Source organism: Neolamprologus brichardi, chromosome 6, assembly GCF_056152115.1.
Source record: "Neolamprologus brichardi isolate AB-2024 chromosome 6, ASM5615211v1, whole genome shotgun sequence".
In the NCBI taxonomy this organism is placed as follows: Eukaryota; Metazoa; Chordata; class Actinopteri; order Cichliformes; family Cichlidae; genus Neolamprologus; species Neolamprologus brichardi.
The window spans coordinates 17,881,196-17,904,098 of NC_142109.1; the positions used below are offsets into that span (position 1 = coordinate 17,881,196).

The window sequence follows — 22,903 nt, forward strand, 5'->3', positions numbered from 1 at the left end:
TACCATCTGAATGTCACAGCAGAAACTCAAACTCATCAGACAAGGCAACGTTTTTCCAGCTTTTCAGAAAACTAACGTCATACCAACAGTTAAAAACCTTTGGAGCAGCTTAGTCAAAGTCCTGACCTGAAACCAATTGAGTTGCTGTGGCATGACCTTATAAAGGCAGTTCATTGCCAATGACTCACTGCCAGTTATCACAAACTCTTGATTATAGTTGTTGCTGCTAAGGGTGGCCCAACCAGTTATTAGGTTTCACACGGGTCCAAGTAGGTTTGGATTCCCCCCCCCCCCCCCCCCCCCCATAATTATAAACACCTTCTTGTGTTATCTTTGTGTAATATTTAAATTCATTTCATCTGAAACATTTGAGTGAGACAAACATGGAAAACAACAGGAACTCAGGAAGGGTGCAATCACTTTTTCACACTACTGTGCTTAAGTGGCCTGTAAGTGTAGGTGTTTCATTGAGTTAAGACCCAGTGACATTAGTGTTTCTAGTGTTTCTTTTCCAACAGAATAAAACACTTCAGCTTTTTAAATAACCACAACACAAATCATAGATCTTTAAGTTTTTATAAGACTTATAAAAAAGAAAAAACATAACACAATAACCAAGGCATGTCATACATTGTGTTTTTTCTTTGTTTCTCTGTAGAGTATTTACAAAACTGCCTTATGTACAGATAGCAACACCTTGTAAATGGAGAAAGCTACATAATGCCTAGCACAAACAACCAGTTAGCTCAATGATAATATATTTGTTATGTACAATGTAACTGGCAAGGCTAGAGCGAGATAAGGTCAAAGATTCTGCAAAAGGTTTAAATTACTTCAAGTATCCATTTTGAGGTTTTATGGAGGTTTTACTCTGATGGACACAGATTTCCAGCAACACTGAAAAATAAAAATCTGGTCGAGCTGCAAACTGTGTAGTGTGGCCGGGAAAGGACAGAGAAAGAGGAGGAGGAGCTCTAGCCATTGAAAAGGACAAGACAGACAATGCAACAAAAGTGGCGCCACAGAACAATCACTCCTCTGATAAATGCCCATTTTTTAAGTAACCTTTAACACAACCAAGGGAAATCTCCTCTCCACACATAAAGTGATATCCAGCTTATTGGCCTATAGCACCTTTTTTTACTGCTTTGAATGAAAATGTGCAATGGGCAGAAAGACACAAAATCATAGCTAAAACATAAGAGTTGCTCAGGGCAAAATATTTATCCGTATCCGTTGACGGGAAAGACAACAGGCTTCACAACAGCTCTTTGTGATTTAACTAAACATCTTAGGTATCCAAATAGAACTTCACAACATTCACAGGCCGTTTAATTGTCGCTGCCATGAAACCCATTGTCTCCATCACAATGAAGATTCATTTCAATTAATAAAAAAAAAACGTTATAGTAGCTTCAAGAGCATAACTCATTCATCATCTAGTACCTCACATGGAAATTAAGGTCCAAATATTATGCGAACAGAATTGCACAGTCAGTTGTATGAAAACAAAAACACGGTTGTTTGAGGACATATCTGGCTATTCTCTTCTCAGTTAGCAGTAGTTAGGTCTATTCTAATTATAAAGCCGCTATGAAGGAAAGTGTGGCCCCCGAGTGCGGGCCATTTGTCCTATTAACGTCTCTGAGTGCAGAAAACACTAATGCTACTTCACAACGTTCATATAACAACACTGTAGGGATTGGTTTCCTCCTGTGTTTACATTTCAGTTTAGTGTATCCATGTAAGAAGAAGGAAAAAAAATGTCCATGTACAACACAGCACAGGCTGTGGTCTCTCACAGCACGTCTCAAACGGCACCCGAGTCCAAGCGCACTGCTTTTTAACAAGACTTCCACTGTAACCGTCAAAGCCAGGAGCACCACGAATACTCTAGTGTAATTTTAAGACCTTGAAATGGAGCGGCACAAATTTTTCTTTTTGTATGGCTCAAAATGAAATGCCATCAGGTGCCAAATTAGAAGCCACGTCAAAAACAAACCGCACTGCCAGAGAGCGGTGTTAAATTTAGGACCGTCCTCTCAAAATTAGTGCATTTTGTGGGCAGCAGGTACCATTTGAGATTCTGCTCTGATCAGCTGCACCGAAATAAACATCCTACGGGCTCCCAACCCACCCAAAACCCGCCCCCTCAGCAGACAATGAGGGGCTGGGGTTCGCTTTCACGCCGCTGATTCTTCTTCAGTAGCTGAATGCGGTTGTGGCAGTAGAACTTGATGGCTCGCCAGTCGCGGTGATTGTTGACCAGCAGGGGGCACTGCTGCAGGCAGCGCTCACAGTCAGCCTTGGCGGGAACGCGAAGCTCATTGATGTTCTGGGTCAGGTGCTCCTCAACTGCAGCGCGCTCAGCCTCTGACCAGGGACGCTTCAGAACGCCTCGCTTTCCTGCAGTGAACAAAAGAGGAACAGAGTTAGAGGTTAAATGATTTTTTTAGAGCTCGTACTCTGAATCAAAGTGTGACAGTTCAACAGTTAAAGGTCTTAAAAGAGCACAAAACGTATGGCTGAACTGGAGAAAATACAGAGCTGAGAGCGTTTACATTTGATGAAACTCAGGAAGATCCACAGATTTCTGAACTATATGACTAAAAGTAAACTTAATGCGACTGTAAATTTACTGCCAGTACAGTTAAATTACAATGTGCTGTAAATTAACTAAAAGAGAATAATCTCACAACTAATTTTTTGGCAAGAGACAAAATATTTCTTTATCAACTGCACACATAACAGACAACACACTGTTTAATGAGGAGTGATGCAACTGAAACACTTCATTACCACTTAAGTCAGCTCTAGAGAAGGAAGCACTTCTATCAGAAAAATAACAAACAAATCAAACTTGGAGAGAAAAAAATGACTGTGGTGACAAACTGAGAGAAACATTTTGTGCCCATCAGATTCCACAACTGCTGTTTATTGAGATCGCTCTTTATTTGGAGCTATTAACTAAGACACTACTGATTTTTATGTAAAAAATTATGTCCTGAAAAGGGACAGCTTGGTGTGTTTTTTGCATCCTTTGTGCAGTGATACCAACCATGTCCACTTGTGCTACGTGCTACCAGGCCACCTTTGACAGTCTCTGAGGTTGTTTGCAGTCAGTCCAAGTCAGACGTGACTGTTTGCAGAAAGGTCTCCTCCTATCAGGTGACCTGTGCAAACGCCTTGTGAACAAAAATGGTTTTGTCCACCACTCTCAAGCTCTGGGCAACCAATCAGTCACCACAAACTGCGATTGGTCCCAGAATGTGGAAAAAGAAAACATCAATACATTTACCAGGCAGCTGCTGATTTTCTTTTATGTATATTTTTGTAGATGCAAGGAGGTTACATCCTATTTTTCCTCATGTGACTGATTTATTAGGTTACTCTAAATTAGGAGATAGCTTTGACACGCTAAGTGTGTTGAGTGTTGGATGCCCTCTTGTTTGTAGTATTCCCGGAGAATTTTATTATTTTAATAAAGTAGCAATATTTGGTGTCGGTATTGTTACAATATTTGCAATACTATGCTTTATCATTCCCCAAACCCCTAAATATATCCATTATTTTCCAATAAAACTGAGCTAAAGATACTGCACATACGAAACATCTTAATTATTTGCACCTCCTAAACCTTCAACTTCTTGAGGCTCCTTTGGTACATCAAATGTTTGTGACTTCAACATTGAGCATTTATTTCCTGTAATTCAACCAGTGAACATTCCCTACTGGGATAAAAATGCACCAGTTCACCTTGGGCTTCACTTTGTCTGACAAACAAAACAGCTTGAACCATTCATGTTGTGAAGTTTCTTTCCCTCCTTTTTTCTTCCTCGTTTTACCTTTTCATATTATAATAATGGTGTTATAAATGCATTCGGCTTCAATTTTCTTGTTAGGTGTGAGTGTTTTTATTTTTAAATTGTATACACACAACTATCTCATTGCATTGTGCAAATGCACGTAACACTCGACACACAAATAAACCTGATTTAGGCTGACCTGTGCCTCTCCTGCGGTTTGCGGGTGGAGGGTCAAGAGGAAGCGGAGGGGGTAACTGGTTGTTCTTGAGCTTCTTGGGTCGTCCGACCCTCCCGTTGTTCTTGCCCTTCCTGACATACAGCAGGGTGGGTGTAGGATTCAAAGCCGGAGCAGGGGCGTGCACCTCAGGCTTCTCCTTCACATTCTCCCCTTCAGATTCTCCCTCCGAGTATGAGTCTGCAGAGTTTCCTGACATGACTGAAAAGAGCAAAGAAGAGAACTTCATCAGCCTGATGTTAAAAATGTTTGTTTCCAATAAACTGCAGTCACACTCAATCATTCACAAAAAACTGAAAGAAAAGTTACAATCCAAGGACAAAACATCACTCATTCACGAGCGGTCCATCCATCTCACCATCCAGTTCCAGACAGATGTGGTTCAGGCTCATTCCTCTGAACAGTACTCCATCCCTCTCTCCACACAGCACGACCCGGCCCACTCTCCCCATCAGGCCTGGGTCCTGGCCAATACCAGCACAATTCTGCGTCACGTGGTACTCCCTCTCAAGGAAGTGCTCGAGCCTCTCCACAGCGCTGCCTCCAAGCTGTCCAGGCTCCTCTCCTTCTCCGAGAAGCAGCAGCTGAGTTAGGATCGCTACCTGTCGACGAACCCTCGTCTGGGTCAGGGCACGGGGATTGCGGGTACCGCTGGAGCGAGCGAGGCTGCGCAGCAGATCGGTGCCACGCAATGGCGTGGCAGGAGAGTGGTAGGGTCGAGCAAAAACGTACGGGTTTGCAGGGTCAACTCCTACATCATGCCGTGTCTGCAGGAGAAGCTCCAGACAGGGCTCACAGTGAGGAGGTAGGATGAGGGGTTGGACACGTCCTCGTTTACCCTGGACTCCGACTCTGGGAAGGTGAGGAAGCACCATGCGCTCAAAGGGCGACAGGGAGGCCTCTAATGGGGTAAGAGCTGGAGGGGCACCAGGTGGAACAGGAACAGGGCATTGAGGAGTAACACGAGCCCGATATTCACTGATGGACAGCTTAGAGACCTCACACTCACGCCGCCGGTTATACAGGATAAGGAGCGCCAGGCTGGAGTGGCAGAGGAGGCGCCATGCCTCGGCAGACTGCAGCTGGCGAGAGAGAGACAAGAAGGCCGAGTGCTGCAGCCGGCGGAGGTACAGCACCAGAGAGGACAGGGAGGAGAGCAGGGGCAGCATGTGGTGACGCCCCGAACCACTGCAAAAAAAAGGAAAATTGGGATCTTAATAAAAATATTCATTCACACAATTCACTAAGAGGACTGTTACAGAAATATTTCACAAAGCACCTGTACCAGCTGCCATGCAGGAGTTAGCCAGATATATGTATAAATTTGTATAATGCACCTCTACATAAAGCATTAACTAAAATGAGTAAAGCAGTTAGTCATTAAGTTCCACGCTGTGTCTAGTTTGGATCAGTTTTTAGATTAAAGAGAGTCAAAAACAAACCAATTTCATCAAACTATTTACACACACTGATGAATTTGTGCCAGGAACCTGTTTTGGTGGAATATCAAACATCTGGCTACACAACAGGGGTAGGTAAAAAAAAAAATAAATCTATACACCATAGTGTGGCGATACTGTATCGATACAGGGAAACCAAATATTGACTTGGACTGACTGCAGTCACTCTCATAGATATTCTTGAAGGTTTGCAGGTAACTTATTTGTTCTTTAATTTATAAATGCAGAAAGGCTTCCACCATAGCATCAGCCTGAATGAGCCTTTGTCAATGAGGACTACTTGAGGGGACTCAACTCAGCTGGCTGCCATATGGTTGTACCCTGCTTATATTAATATAAAACAGGAAGGTGGCTGAGCTCAAATGTAAAGTTCTAGTGAATACAAATATCTTTCTATGTAGAGTGCAACAGATACGTGATTGTTTTCTTTTATATTTATAGATTTATAGAAATCCTAGAAAAAAATGAATACAGAGTTAATTGCTATGTTAGCTGCCGTATACGGCTGAGATCAGACTGACTCCTCTTGTGGTAACATTGTGGCAGGTTTTAGTGACAGTGTTGGTACATTTGAAAATCTCATCTTAATGGATAAAACTGACACCGACAGAGTTTAACTTGTCACTATACGGCATACTGCAAAACATTAAAAATCACAATAATATCATATTGTAAGTGAATGATCGTTGTGGGCATGTTCAGTAATTCCCAGCTATTTTTTTTATAAATAATGAAAGTAAATGAAAAATGTAATTAAAAACGGAGGCCGGTGTTATCAGACAACATAATTAATATTTGTGATTGTCAGTGTAGTTAGGTGGCATCAGAGGCAAATAGTTTGGAGTTTGTTGTGAGTTCATCATCGCTTCATGTCAGCTTCTGAATTTTGTTTACGCAATGTGTTCAGTGTGTAACGCCCTTAACCTTTACAACTCATTCACTGACTAAGTTACCTCAGCAAGTCCTTTTCCTTATCTTCTGTCCCACTTTCATCTTCTACCTCCATCACCCCATTTTCCTCCTCCTCTTCCTCCTCTTCCTCTTCTTCCTCATCCTCCTCTTCTTTTGGTGGCTGTATCTCTTTGGCCAACTTGGTGCTGAAGGACTGAGGGCACACCAGCTCTACTTCATCCTCGTCTATTGGTCTCTTCACCTCCACAACCTCCACATCCTCTTCATCTTCATCCATGCCTTCCTCCTCCTCTTCCACCTGCCTTTCTTTCTTAAGCTTCCTCATCGCTCCCTTCTTGGACTGCGTCAGAGCCACAGGAGGCGGGCTCCTCTTAAGCACCGACACCGGCACTGCATTCTGTCCTCGTGGAGGAGTCAGAACAGGAGGGGTGGAGTTTCTACTGGAGGGAGCAGGGGATTGGTTACCTGACATGAGAGTGGGCGGAGACATGGAGAGATCCTGAACGCTGCCTGGTGCTAGATCTGAACCGCGGCTCTGTCCTGTAGCGTGTGACAATTTCGAGCGTTGCTGGGTGTGCGTGTGAGCTGAGGCTGGGTTCGAGTTCTGTGCCTGCAGACGGGGCATCTGCGTGTAGCGCTCGACGAGTGCGGAGCAAACATCGGGCTGATGAGCATGGTGTTTATCTAAGTGGCGGCCCAGGGAGCGGAAGTGGCGTCCACAGTACTCGCAGGTTTGGCGCATGGAGTCTATGGAAACTCCTCCTCTGGAGACATTCGCGGTGACACTGCCTGTAGTGTTGGAAGCCAAAGGACCTGGAGGTTTGAACACAGGCTTGGCTGAGGATACAGAAGTGGATGAAGATGAGCAGGGTGGAGAAGACTGCGCTGAAGAATGGGATGAAGGAAACAGACTGTTGTGATGAGGACCGCTCGATGGGGAGACTTGTGGCGGCCTCCCCGGTGGGGTCCGATGGGGGGTCTTTTTCTTTGAAGGAGTGCCTCGACGTTTCTTTCGCCGGCGTATCGCACGCCCACGCGGGCTGGAGTTGTCCTCATCTCCGGCATCTGAGTCACTAGCATCTGAATGGGAGATGGGCGAGGACGACGGGGAGAGGGACCACGATGGGGTGACATATTCCTGCTGCTGTTGTTGCCGCTGCTGCTGTTGGGTGGTCAGGGAGAGTGGTTCCTCCTCCTGCACATGAAAAACAACAACAAGTGTTAGCCTGAGGGTTTTTTTTAACAGTAGTAATAAAATTACCACAAAAGTTGTCCACTTTCAAATAACTGTTGTCTTCTGAAGTTCATAACCTTTGTTATTTCCTTCTTGAACCCTTTTTCTTTTTCCTTTAGAAATATGTGTTGTACAGATCTGCAAAAATATTCCTAACTTTTATCCTAACCGCTTTGAATAAGTGCATTATAGTCAACAGAATTTTTAATAGGCAAGACTGATAAAACCTTGAGGATCAATATGTGCAGGAAAAAAACAAAACAAAACTACAAGTTGCCAAGTTGAGATGCTTTTAGTTCATGACTGCAGCTCTTCTTTAACTGCTGTAAAACACTGAGAGCTATCAAGTCACAGCTGTTTTCCAAAGCTGTCCACTATATCACTTATTGGCAGAATTATACCAATGAAACTGAAATGTCACTGCTCACTAAATATATCCCAACTAAAGGCATGTTTAACTTTTGTTAGTCTGATTAGTGAAACGCTGTCATGGCACAACAGCCTCTTTTCCACTAGTTTTACTCACTTGACTCTACTCAGTTTTTAGGGTTCCCCATTAACTGGTAGTACCTGGTACTGTTTTAGTACCTTCTCATCCGGGGTTCCAAGTGAGCTAAGTCGAGACAAAACTGTGGCGTCAGTGAATGAGTCATAGGAGTGACTTCTTTACAAAAATCAAACCTGCCATTTTTTAAACCCAGCAATGAGAGGAAGTTGTTACACACGAACTAAAACAGTGGTCCAACGTAGAGCTACAGATGTTTAGCAGCAGGTGTACCATCAACTTGATGTCCACCACTGTTGCCTTTGCGTTGCATACAAATGACGTCAATGGACTTATTGGCCGCGTTGCTATAACAACCCCACCCACACTGAAATGTTCCTCAATTGCAATGGAAAACAACTTGGGCAGGATGCTGAACCTCAAATTGCCACTGGAGTGAGAGTATGAGATTCATAGAAAAAGCACCTTAAGGCATAAAATAATGCTCTTTATGAATCAGTGAATGGGTAAATGTGGCTTGTAGTAAAAAACGTTTTTTATTTATCAGTTACTATACACTCCACTATGCTCTTATCTTACTTATCTTACTGTGTTTTTGCAGAAAATGCTATTATAGCAATGCAAGTAAAACATGTGACCATCAAGGAGTAATACGACATTGTCAGTTTATTATTTTATGAGTTGAAAATATAAAAAATACCCATTTTGCTTTCGTTTAATACTTACAATGTATAGAGAAAACTACTAACTAAATGAAAAAAATTAATTCATATTTAGAAAGTAATTTAGGGATATGTGAATAGACAACCAAGAAATTACTCTAATGTAATGATCCTCTGGTTTTAATGTCATTTTTAAATATTTCATCTTTTGTTCCTGGCAAATCACATTTTCTCTGTGGCTGACAGATCTAAATACTACACTACCCACAAGCCCATGGTGCCTTTGTATGGAGGAAAAGGAGATTTTAACTTTTAACTGTTGCTAAAACTGCAGAATGACATCACCTAGAATTCAACATAGAATTTAAAAGTTTATTCATGTTGACTAGTTTTGCCACAACAACTTGTTTTGTTTACTTATTGATCTAAAAGTTCAATAAGTAAACTTAAGGGATGATTTTATGAAGACAAGCTCTGGCTTTTAATCAAAGCACCTTCATATTTTGTAATGCTTGAAGTTATGACTGAACTGAGAGATTTTCATGTTGGGATATGTGCTCAAAAAGTGTCTATTTAAAAAAATTAATGTGGCTTTTCCTTTGTAGACTTCAAAAACAACCCCTCCTACCCAGTAACTACATGTGCTGCGCAAAGTCTACTTGTTACATCTTTAAAAATTACAACGCTGCAGGGTTTTTTTGTTTTGTTTTTTACATCACTGTTTGTGCTTTTAGGAACCAAGTGGTGTTTTTCTTTTACCTTTTTGATATTGTTGGTCTCGGTGTCAGAGCTGCAGTCATGTTGCGCGGGAGAAACAGTACCACGAAAACCCTGCGGGACACAGACCACTCACATTAAAACAGCCAGCACGCTGCACATTAATGTTTGCCATCACAATCAGACTCAGCTGTCACTCAGAGAGCACAAGGATAGCCCTCCACAGTTGGCCCAAGGCGCAAAGGTTGATTATGACGCCAAACGTCTCAATAACGAGCCAAGCAAAAAGAAGTTCAAACAGACCTGCATTCAAACACTGTCAGCTTCTCATAAGAAATTAAAATGGGATTATCAATCATGCTGGAATGCCGGGTACAGAGCAGATCAATTAACCAATAACAAAAGTCTAACAGAACGTGAGCCGCCTTGGCTCCACTGCAGCCACTGATGTCAATTTCTCCATTTTTGTCAATTTAATCTTCCTAAATGGATTCTGGTATCATCATCCTGTTGAATAAATTGATCTGATCTAATGAGATCCATTAAAAGAACAGATGTCATGCAATAACCATGGCGACTGTTGCTTAAGCACTATAGGTAGAAAGCAAGCTGGAGCTCAACCATCACCATGGTAACCCCATGCCTTGCTTAGCTTGTGTGTGTAACATTAATGTGTGTGCAGTGTGTGTATGTGTGCGTGTGTGAAACAGGGATACGTGTTTGAAGCTGATCCAAGAATGTGAGTACATATGGTTGCCTATCTGAAGCCATCAGTGATATTCAGAGTGTGAATGGCTTTCCTTGACCTATCCTCAACCAGCGGTTGGGTTTGGATTTAAAACTGAATTTCCACCTGAGCTTAAAAGGAAGTTTCAGTCAAAGAGTGTATATAAAAGATGGCTGTGGTCTCCACAGCTGAAAAAAAATCTGCTGTATACCTGTGTTATTTCTCATGGTCAGCAGGGGGAGTCACTTTTACAGTTGCGAAAATAAGTCCAGTACTTCTAAGTACTTCTCATTCGATCCATAACCTCAATAAACATTTTCTTGGTAAATTTGTGGTCTCGCTAGTTTTAGGTCTTATTAAGATGAACATGATGGCTCATGTTCTATATTATGGTCTATCTGACATTTGATTGACAAGACGCAGCTGCATGAGTGTGCAGTGTCCTTAGTTCCTCAGTCAGATCCACCCCTCACTCATTATGCACATAGCTGAGCTCGAGGCTTTAAAACAGTGACTATAAACCAAACAAATAGGTGATGTCACAGAGGCTCAGTCCATCCTTTACATACAGCGTGAAGCTTTTTCCTAGCAAAAAAAGGGCTCTTTGGGGGTGACTGCGTGTAAGAAAGAGGATTGGCCCATATATAATAAGTCTGTGTTACCTTATTTAAATGAAGTCTGCCATGCCTGACCACTAGATAAATACAAAGCTATTCCATTCTTAACTAAATTACTTTTTTAATGTGGTGGTTTTCCTTTGGGGTGAGCCCCGATCTTTTTTTGCGGGAGTTTTCTTTTATGTAGGCATAAAAACACTGTTTTGTTATAGGTTTGGCTAAGTAGATGATTGAGCTGTAAAGAGAAAGAAAACATGAGCAGCTACGCTCAATCAAAACAAAATGTCCTGTGGCTGCACTGTGTTGTGGTCTATCCTGGCTACTATTGACGAGGAGACCTTTTTAAAACTAATTTCTCCCTGAGCGACTGATAAACACTGGAAAAAAGCAGTCAATCCTTGAACCAAATTTTGGCGACAAGCACTAACATTTCATCAGGTTTTCTGCATTGTTAGACTGTCTATAGTATCCCTGGACTCCAGACCATTACAGACTACAGGATCACCAAACCCTCCCCTGCATCCTCTGATGTGACACAATGAACACCGGTGTACCACAAGACTGTGTGATGAGCCCTTTCCTCTACTCCCTCTTCACCCACGACTGCAGACCTGCTGATGGTTCCAACACCATCATTAAGTTTGCAGATGACACCACGGTGATTGGCCTCATCAGTGACAACGATGAGGCCGCCTACAGGGAGGAAGTGGATTGTCTGGCTGAGTGGTGCGACAGAAACAACCTGCTGCTTAACACCGAGAAGACCAAGGAGCTCATCGTGGACTACAGGAGGAATGCTGACCCACATCCACCCATATACATTAAGGGGACGGCTGTGGAGCGTGTGAGCAGCTTCAAGTGCCTGGGAGTCCACATCTCCGAGGATCTCATCTGGACGACCAACTGCTCCAAGCTGGTCAAGAAGGCTCACCAGCGCCTCTTCTTCTTGAGGACTCTGAGGAAGAACCACCTGTCCTCAGACATCCTGGTGAACTTCTATCGCTGCACCATCGAGAGCATCCTGACCAACTGTATAACAGTCTGGTACGGGAACTGCTCTGCCTCGGACCGGAAGGCGTTGCAGAGGGTCGTGAAAACTGCCCAGCGCATCGCCGGAGCACCACTTCCTGCCATAAAGGACATCTACAGGAAGCGGTGTCTGAAAAGGGCTGGGAAAATCATCAAAGACCCCAGTCACACATCACATAGACTCTTCACCCTCCTGGGAGGCGCTACAGGAGCCTCCGGACTAAGACCACCAGGTACCGGAACAGCTTCTTCCCCACAGCTGTCAGACTCCTGAACTCTGCCTCCTGACATCTGACCCACATTAAACTCATGGACTGGACATACACACACCCACAACCACCTACACACACACACATGGACAACTGTACCCTCATACACACAATAATAACATGGACTGAACCACCACTCTCAACCACTAGCACTTTATAGCCTCTGTAGAAATTATCCACATATCTCACTTATCTTAACTGCACTACTGTATAGCTCTGTGTAAATAATCATTCTGTACATATGATAATTTTTAATCCTACAACTGTTTATAACTTACATAGTTCACATTTCTGTATAACTGTATATCTCAGATTTCTGTATAGTTTTTTTATTTCATATTTATATCCTGTTCATAGCCTGTACATAGCTTGTACTCACTACAGCCTGTACATACTTATAGTTATAGAATATTCATAACATACTTCATACCGTGTACATTATAACATACCATAATAGACCCATTTCTGTAATATACTTACATATCTGTATTATTGCTAATATATATTGTAATATATCTATATCACTAAAAGCACTTCTGGATGGATGCAAACTGCATTTCGTTGCCCTGTACCTGTGCATGTGCAATGACAATAAAGTTGAATTCTATTCTATTCTAATATAAGCAAGCACTAATGTGAGGTTAAGGATGAGAAAAAGGGGGAAAAGTCTTGATGTAATATGTGCCATGACACTGACCAGGTTCTCGCCCCACTCGGTTAGGCTGTAGTCCACAGTGATCTCCTCGCCCTTGGTGATGTCTCGAATGGCAATAACCACCAGTCGCACCTGGTTGCCGCAGTGGACCTCTCGGATACGGCAGTTAGGGGAGGGAGGGAAAGAGCTGGCTGTCGGAGCCGGAGCGGAGGCTGTTGGAGCAGCTGGAGCTGTGGACGCAGGGGTCAGAGAGGGGGCCTGAGCTGAAGCAGCGGAGGCTGGGGCGGGGGCGGGGACAGGCGTTGGTGTTGCAGCTGAGGAAGCAGCTGGAGACAGAGCTGGTGTAGAGGATGAGCAGGAGCCGTGCTTGAGTCCGGGGGAGACTTTGTCATGAGCCTGCTCCGATGGACCACTGATGAAGAAGGTGGAGGATTGGAAGTAAAATTCACCTTTATTAAAATAATATTGTTTTTATTATTCTGTTCTGTCCTTGTGCTTTTTCCTACTTTCTTAGGACTGGAAAGATGTTGTGTTTCTGCTTTTCTAGCTGTGTTTAGTGCTGAAACAAGTAGCTGCTTTACAGAAAATGAATATACAGTAATTATTATAATTCATCAGTCATTTGAGTCATGTATAAAGTTTACAAAAAATACAAAAAACAGTAAATATGCTAGGAGTTTATCCACCCAGGGTTTACAGATGCTGCTGCTCTGATTGGTGAATTCTGAGTTGAATTAATGAAGGTTAGTCACCATTTATTTTGTCTAGAAGATGGAAAGGAAGTACTATTTAATTTACACTCACCAGGGATGAGGAGCAGGCTCTGAATTGTAGAAAGGACTGTCCAGCATGGGACGTTTATTCTCTCCTGCCTCCTTTCGTTCACCTGAGAGCACAGAAACTGTCAGTATAAAAGGATTACAAACATGTACACAGTGAAACACACGGGCACACACACAGGGCATCACCCCATCTCCTGGAGCAGCACATACACAAGTGCACATAGCAGCACATACACAGTCAAGCAGACAGACACATACACAAAACTAGGTCACATGCTCTGCACCCACACCAGTCACAAACACACACCAACAGATGCAGATACACATATCACACACAAACATGAACATGCACATGCACAGGTCATTGCTGTAAGAATAATAATACACACACACACACACACACCTGGGCTGAACCTGTGTTCAGACACGCTCTCCTCCTCAGTGGGCGTTACAAAGACTTTCACGGGCGTCCCTTTTCTCTTCCTCCCACAGCCGCGTCTGCAGAAAACACACAGACCCACAAAAGCACACAATTATCATTTAATCAATCGGCCTACTGGCCAAACTTCACATCAATCAGATATGATCAATAAACTGATAGCCACCTAATGAATCAATGCAGACCACATTGGAGGGCTAACTCCAATATCAGCAAACAAAAATGCACAGTAAGTAGAAAATGGTTATTTAAACAGCTCTTCACCGTGTTTGACTGGAACAACAGGAAAATCTAGTAGAGTTTAGGATTTTACACGATCTGCACTGACTGACTCGGAGGAAGTCGCTCAGTCCAAGTCCAACAAAACTCTTGGCAAAGAGGACATAATCGTCTTTTCTCACAATTCAGGTTCAGAAATTAAAGAGGGCTCAGAGAGCAACAAATACGTTTTAATTAAGGGGCAAATACATCCCCAGTAATTAGCAGCTAGCCATCCTTATATTATATTCATTATACTTCACTGACCTTCACAGCTTTCCAGATACGGGTTGGTATACATGTTGTGCCTGTGTGCTGTCACTAGGGGGCAGTGTCAAAAATATGTGGCCTACCCCTGTTTGTGCAGCCCTCGGAGAAGACCACAGACAGTGTGAAAGACTAATTAGTAATTAACCAATGAGCACGAAGGTTCACAGTCAGACCTGCACCTCTCTCGTCACATGCAGGTTCAAAACACTGAACTGGTGATGACGAGAACAATCAATGACATCACATCCAGCTTTGATACTTTCAATGGAGAAGACTTCAGTCACAACATACAAAGAGCTCTCTGTAGTTCAGTGAAACTTAGTGCTGAAAACAATGAAAACTGTCCACTGCGGCAAATGGATGCGTTTCTAATGCTGCTTTTTCAATCTTTGATTTTTCTGTAGTGGAAGGGGGCCACAAAGACAAAAAGTAACACGTACAAAACGTATCTCATGCAAACTGTCAATTATTAGACCCTGCATTAATCACTACGGTCTTGTTGTTGTTCTTGGCTCATTAGCACCACCTGTTGATCAGTGGATTTGTCTGATGCCAGCACTGGGATTGTCCCATCATGTGCACAGCATGCACGTTACCATGCATCCAGAACTGCACCAACAGCACTTTTAGGATTCAAAAACTTTCGGGTGTACTTCATATCAGAAACAGAGTGAAAAACTAACCACAAATTACAGATGTAAGCCACTTTCACACATGAACGTAGGACACTTTCTCATGTGTAACACACAACAGCAGATAGTCTTCACTGGACTGTTTCTCACTACTTGAAATAATCAATAATCAATCACTTGCCACATGCGGGAGGAAGGACATATTACTCCCATTCCCACAGTCCTATAATTAAAAGTGTGTGAATGGCATTAGTATTATCTGAGACATTGTTCTGTGTGTTATCAGACATAATGCGGAGTCTATAGTAAAAAGCTATTGAGACTGCTGCATTCTTACATGCACCTCCATCTGGGCTGCACTGCATGTGTGAAAACATGAAAATTTACTAAATTTAAGTCACAAATTTTCACAAATGAACTTGCAACACTTTCAAATATGGTCAGGGTATTTTAACCAGCCGTCCTTTCTCACGTGTAGCAGGAAACAGACGCATTCACACTACTGATAATACGCTGTGTGGTTTTAGGTGAGGCGGTGTGGAGCATGCAATAGGCAGCACAGAACGCCTGCTCATTGGGGGTAAACGGCTGCAGACTGAGACAATGTTCGAATAATCCAGCTACACATAAGACTTTGTAGTAAGGAGCTACTAGGTTAAAGACCCGCCAGTGTCTGATCCCAGTGCCTCTGACATTTGCGTTCTCACATTCACCCTGTCTGATAAATCTGCGTTCAGGCCTGCATTGCACGTGTGAAAATGGCTGTAGCATGGGATGTGGGGTTTATTATTGTTTAAAGTAAAGGAAAAAATCCCACTGGTCAAAGTGATATTTAATTTGAATAAAACTTGCCATTAAATTAGAAAATACCACATTATCCTAATCAGCCCGCCACTTTCCTCCCCCAGAAAAAGATTCAGTAAATAAATAAATACAGTTTAAGTACTGTTGAGTGTCAAGGAGCCATAATAAACTAAACTGAGACAAATCAACATACAACACATAATGACTGTATCAATCATAGTAAGAGCCTGCCATCTTGTGAGTGTTTGGACTCGAGACCCCCGGATCAAAACTAAAGAGAGTGCCATTACCCCCGTGGAGCCCGAATGCCGCCACCTGTGAGAGCCCAGTATGGCCGTGTGAGATTATCTTCTTCAGAGTAAATCCAATGCCAAAACAGCCAAACTCACAAGAGCCAAACTGATTCTGCCTCTGCAGAATCTGGGCTAGTTCTGTTACCACACATCTCAATATTGTTTTCCGTCAGTCTATTTTTCACTCACATGACATTGGAGGCTTTTAAAACTAGGCCATAGGAAGATCGTGCTTTGGATTTTGAAGTGTTCATTACTGTCAGTGCGTGCATGTGTGTGTGTGTGTGTGAGTCTGTGTGTGTGTGTTTGCATGCAGACAAGAGAGAGTGAAATAAAAAAAACAGAAGATGAAGGGAAAAAGGGCTAGAAAGGAAAAATCTGAAGCAGTAGGAAACAGAGAGGGAGAAAAGTAGGAAAAGGGAGCAAATGAGAAAAATAATACAGAGACAGAACAGAGGGAGGGGAGGACAGTCACTGAGGAGATATCAACCAGACCCACTGTCTTTCTATTGATCCACTCCACTCCCATCTCATGATACTGTGTGCACATGTCTGTGTGTTTATGATAGTGTAAAACAAGACTGAGCGCCTTCATTTGCACTCACATATGTAGATTTTCTCCCCTCCTCTTGTTAAGCTTCCCTGTGCCTGTGCCAAACAAACACACAAACCCTGATTTGCAAATAAATCTGAAAAAGAAGAGAAACAACCCGGTAATCACCAACAAATCACAATAGAGCGTTTCAACGTGCGTGAAAGCCAAAACGTCTCCTCCACAACAGTTGTGCTCTTCAACTTATCACAGAATTTAAAAAGCCACATGACCGTGCGGCCGACCAGTCGTTACAATAATAACATCCTCTGTGAAAACCAGCAACCCACACGTGCTTTGTGACAACACTCTGCTGTGTTATGTCGCACACTGACAATTAATACGCTTAGCTTAATAACCAAATATTCAAAATTTGAGCCGGACACACATGTTCTCAAAACATATTCGATCAATCGGACGTAGCGTAAAAAACTAGCTAGGCTTTTCCAAAACTCTTACAGACTCATTCAACAGGAGTTTTCCAAAAACGAAACAAAATTAAAATAAAATCACAGCATGTAAGGTCATAGTTTTATTTTTGTCGCTTACGGCATTCAACTGCTGACATATCATAAGAAAGAGAAAATAAATGATCTAGGTACACTGTACAAATAGCACCTGTACTCTCAGTATAACAGAGTTACAAATTTATGACTTTTCTGTTTTTTTGTAAGCATGAGAACTCGGCCATCTGCTTTAATCTGAATACATTTTACAGGAATTGTTATGCTTAAAATAAGAGTGCGCTAGGATTGTGCAATCAATTAAACTGTTCATTCACGAAAGCAATATAAGTGAGATAAAACGACTATTTTGGCGCTTTGCTGTCTCCTTTACTTGTACCGGCAAATTCATTCCTTGGCTGCGGCACTTTAGCTCACTTACATTATAGTTGAAATTTGAACAAATCCACTATTTATTCAAAGTCAGTGAGAACTCCTAAATAATTCCATTGATCTTAATACTGACCAAAATAATTGTGATTGTGATTAAATTAAGGAGCCACAATACATTATACTGCCCTGACCTGTATTATAGTATTCATCTTACAACATCAAGCCCCTTAAGGCAACTGTTGTTGTGATTTCGCATTAAATAAATAAAACTGAATTTAAAAAATTGCAGAACACTTGCAGGTTATGGATGTACAGAAGGGTTAATTTTTTTGTTAAAATGGGGAGTGAGTTAACACATAATAAAAAAAATGAGTAGAAATCGCACTTTATGTGCCCAGCTGTGATGGCTAACTCTGCGTTCACGCTGTAGTTGACAAACAGCCTGTATTTTAAAAAAACAAAAAAAACAGGTAGTGCGCTCCCAAAAAAAAACGCTTCAATCTGGCCTCATGTGGTGCAGTTTCAGACAGCAATTATGTGGATCGCAGGGCGCGCTGAAGCAAACAAAGTCAAAGAAGCAAATATCGTTACACCCTTGATACTTGGTAACTAAAACGGATGATTAAATAACGACGTGAGAATAACAACAGCATGATGAAGTTATAGCTTATCAGAATATGACTGCAGTCATGGGGGACTCTGCAGTGATGCCTACATACTGCCAGAAAGAAAGGACAGACAGGTTTAGCTTCCCAACAGGTTAGCAGCTTATTCCCAGAAAACCAAAGTTTTTCTCCATTTATATTTTGCTGGATTATTTTGGGTCTTCTGAGCGTCTGCCTGTGTATTCAGTTCTGGTTCACTGAGTTTCTGGGAACTTTCTCGCCAACCAAATCTGTCTCACCTCCACTTCTTCGGTGAGTTGACCCCTCGATATCTCCCTCCATTCCTGTCTCACCCTCTCAATCGATTCTCTCATTCTTCTCTCCCTCCTTCACTCCCAACACACACACACACCTCTCGCCAACCCACATGCATGCACAAGTACACAAACAAGTCCATACTCAAGACCCACATATGCGTGAGCACACATACAGACACAGAGCTCATAGAGTCCACATGTGCGCGGACACACACACACACACACACACACACACACATACACACACTCATCCCTCCCCCTCCCTAGTCCACATGCATGCACAAACACACACACCCACACACATACACCGAGGCACGCAAACAGGCGCTCACACACACGCACTCACACACACACCCCTCCCTCTCAGGCTTACAGGCACGCAAACACACTCACTCTCTGACACACACACACATACACACAAAGTGCACACAAATATCCTCTCTCTCTAGCCAAGCTCACATGCACGCACACACACATACCCCTCCCCCTCTCGCCAAAGCTCACATGTGTACACACACACACTCACACACACACACACACACATAGAAAAGCTCAGTGAAGCACACACACACTCTCTCTCTCTCCCCAGCGCTCAGTTTCTCTCAAATAACCAAACCCACAGTCTCATGTTCCATCTCTGACACACACACACTTTTTCCCTCATTTACACACACACAAAAGCAAGCACGCACGCATTCAATCTGTACATTACAGATTCTCAAACTCATGCATATCTGCTACAATTTATTTTCTCCTCCACTGTACGGCACGCATACACACATGTTCCATCAGACCCATTATTCTTTCTCAGCCACAAACAAACAAATAGTACGTGTGCTGGCAGATGCAAAGACACACAACCTCTTGTCACGCAACTGTTTCTGCGCTCCACATACATTTGGATTATGCACAATCTCACACACACTCATGCACAAACTCACTCAATAAAGCCTCACGTATACTCTGTCCTTCATGCAGAATATTTTCTCTCTCTCTCCAACACACACTCACACACACAGAATCCTCAATAATAAAAGAGATACAAACACACACACACACACTCCTCCCCCTTCTCACATATACCATACCACCCACACAAGGCACACACACACACACACACACATCAACATACTTTTCCTTTGAGCATGCACACACATACACACACTGTCCTTTCCTCTTTCATAAACAAAGTAGATGCATAAACACTCTCCTTCCCTCTGTATGACACACACAAACATACTGCCCTTGTCTAGGAGCTACACACACATACAGACACACACACAAACCTTGTGTCTGTCTCCCCCTTGACACACACCCCTCCCTTTCTTACTGACTGCAGAACAAACACACACACTCACAGACGGACGAACACACACACACACACACACCTCTCCTACCAGAACAAATACACAAACACAGAAAACGCACACACGCAGCATATGCAGCTACCAAGCCTTCTTTTTCAGTTTCCAAGACACACACATACACAGCACACACTTAAACTCACCCTCCCCTGCTGTTTCAAAAGCTTGCACGCATGCAAGTGAATGCGCACACACACACACACACACACACACATATACACACACGCATGCACATCCTCACCCTGTCACACACCCTCCCTTCTCTTTTCCTCTCTCTCTCTCTCTCCTGCTCTCTCTCTCTTAAACACACACACACACACACTCACTCACTCACTGTGTGCTGTCTCTCTGTGTGCAACACACACCCTCCATCTTCTCTAGCTTTCTCCTCTTTGACACACACACACTCTCCCTCTCTAACCCCCATCCCACCCCCCACCCCACCCTCTGCTCATCACCAACACACACACACACACCTCAGTTTCTTAAAGACACACACTTTCTCTCCCTCACTACTTTCTGCACCATCTCTCACACACACCTCCCAAAAATAATGTTTACTCTTAAGACAACATGCACAATTAACACAATCCTAAACAACTAGCCAACACACTCTTTACCAGTCACACATGTGATTGTTATCCCTACTAAAAACACACTGAAACCCACACACTCCTTGGTTTCACATAAACACAGTCCTTCGTGCTTGCTCTCTCTCTCTCACACACACACACTTCCCTACACTGTCTCTCTCTCTCTCACACACACACACACACACACACATGAACGCACAAACAAACACTCACATTCCCTCCCCCACTCTCCTAACACACACGTATGCGCAAACACACTCTCCCCTCCCCTTCTCTGTGCCTCTAACACACTTCCCCTCTATCTCTGTCTCTCTCTCTCTTTCACACACACACACACACACAGTTACACACCAAAACACACACATACACTTTTTATATGCTCCTCTCACGTACACACTCACACACACATGTCCTTCACAGTCTCACAATCCTTTCTGTCTCTGTCCCTCTCTTGTGCCTCACCGTAGACACACCTTTCATGCCCCACTCTCTATTTACCCCCCCATCACACACACACAAATTAGTTTCTATTTTTCTATTTCAGTCGCACACACACTCACAAACAACTAGACACACAAAGCACACACACACACTCTGAAAAACACATTTAAAACACATTTTCTCTTCTTTCAAACACACCCCTGTCTTCCCAACATACACACACTTACTCATTCCCTCAACCACCAAACACACACACACACACACACACTCCTGTTCTCTTTGTCACACACTCCTTGCACACTGTGCTCCCCCTCCCACTCCTCATCTCTGTCTCACTCTCTCTCACACACACACACACACACTGTCACGCACACACTCTCTCCCCCTCCCATCCCTCACACACACATTCCCTCCTCCTTCCTCTGCTCTAACACACACACACACACACACACACACACACACAGAGCTGCTCCTTTCTCTCTCACGCTCTCTCCCCTCCCTATGCGTGTGTGTGTCTTTCTCTCACACAATCACACACACACACACGAGAGCGCGCCCTACACACAGGCGCACTTACACAGAGAGATACACACAGGGCAGCTTTGACAGTACACTAATTCCAGCATTTTTATAACTTTGTGACAGTGAGCAGTGGGATTGTGGTGCTGAAAACTTTTGTTATGCACACTCTAACACAGAACGTACTATTAACCTCCATCTTTCCCCGTGTACCTGGAAAAGTAACAAGTGTGTGGTGCATGCGTTGTTACTGTAGCTGAAACTGTGTGTCTGTGCTAATTATTCTTCACTCTGTCACTTATCGCACACACACACACACATACACACACAGCTTCTTCAGTGGGTAAATTCACTGTCAGACACAACAGTCGCACGCTCGCTCACGCACGCACGCACACCCCTCTTTGGAGCCGCTTTGTAAGGTGGAATTAACGGTGGAAAAAACAAGGTAACAACGAAACAAACACGCGAGTTTCTCGTGTAATTTCTCTCAAGTGGACGTTCACTCACTGACAAACTCGACGAATGACCTGTAAATGTAACTTTACTTGCATCAAAACACCCTCACGCGTACATGCGCGCACACACCCACCCGACTCTAGCTGTCACGGGTAGGAAAACAGTATGTTAAAGCAGTTTCTTTTTTAAACTATTAAAAGCCTGTATTTCATAGTTAACGGGCTCTCTCACCCCCGTGGTGCTGGTGCTGGTTTCACTCCCTCTCCGTCGCTATCCAGGCTGTGCGGGTCCCGGTACTCGAAGAGTGAGCGTACAGTCTCCGCCATGTTCACGCCAGCAATCGCTGATCTTCGGCCGCCTCACCGTTCAGCCTCTCGCTCTCTTCTCCAGCCTCTCAGCTGGCTCACACCAAGGTTATTCCAGACGCTCCCACAGCGACTCGGTGAAGGGGTGCAACGGCTGCTAAAACACGACCTGCTGTGGTCTGTCACGGCTCCCCAGTCGGCAAACATCGCACCAAGACACGATTTCACTAAACGAGTGTTTAAATTTCCTCACAACAAGAAAATGTTAAATATCGTATCGCTCACTAAATAGGGTGATGTGGGCCACCCCTACGGGAAAATGGATGCGCCCAGCAAGCAGATGAAAAAGTAGACCGTTTCTCAGAAGCGTGATTAGCTCTTGAAACGAGAGAACTGCAAAATAAATTAAAAGAAAAATATAGTTCCATGTTATTTATTCAAACAAAAGAAAATATAACATACTTATAAGACTGTTTTACTCACTTTTGCACTCCCTTTTTATCTACGGGTTTACAAAAGAAGCTATACTGCAAAGTGACCAACTTCTGAATGGATGAATAATAATG

At 43.3% G+C, this 22,903-nt stretch overlaps 1 protein-coding gene across 2 annotated transcripts; it reads right to left on the minus strand.

The window, feature by feature from the left end:
* Nucleotides 1-562: 562 nt before the first annotated feature.
* On the minus strand, nucleotides 563-22,405 carry si:dkey-117m1.4 (uncharacterized). Of its 2 annotated transcripts, XM_006787204.3 has the most exons (9): nucleotides 22,264-22,405; nucleotides 14,014-14,108; nucleotides 13,633-13,714; nucleotides 12,871-13,240; nucleotides 9,574-9,645; nucleotides 6,455-7,608; nucleotides 4,400-5,229; nucleotides 4,006-4,242; nucleotides 563-2,406 (listed from the first exon to the last, which is right to left on the minus strand). In XM_006787204.3, exons 1-9 carry the CDS (start codon nucleotides 22,356-22,358, stop codon nucleotides 2,153-2,155), a joined length of 3,189 nt encoding a protein of 1,062 aa, XP_006787267.1. In that variant the 5' UTR covers nucleotides 22,359-22,405; the 3' UTR covers nucleotides 563-2,152. The 2 variants fall into 2 exon arrangements, with proteins under 2 accessions (XP_006787267.1, XP_006787268.1); XM_006787205.3 differs by lacking the exon at nucleotides 9,574-9,645.
* Nucleotides 22,406-22,903: the final 498 nt, after the last annotated feature.

Coding starts and splice junctions, on each gene's coding strand:
- si:dkey-117m1.4 (XM_006787204.3), bottom strand. CDS start 22,358: ATGGCGGAGACTGTACGCTCACTCTTCGAGTACCGGGACCCGCACAGC. Junction 13,715..14,013: donor TGAACACAGGTTCAGCCCAG/GTGTGTGTGTGT, acceptor CTGTGCTCTCAG/GTGAACGAAAGGAGGCAGGA. Junction 2,407..4,005: donor AAACCGCAGGAGAGGCACAG/GTCAGCCTAAAT, acceptor TGTTCACTGCAG/GAAAGCGAGGCGTTCTGAAG.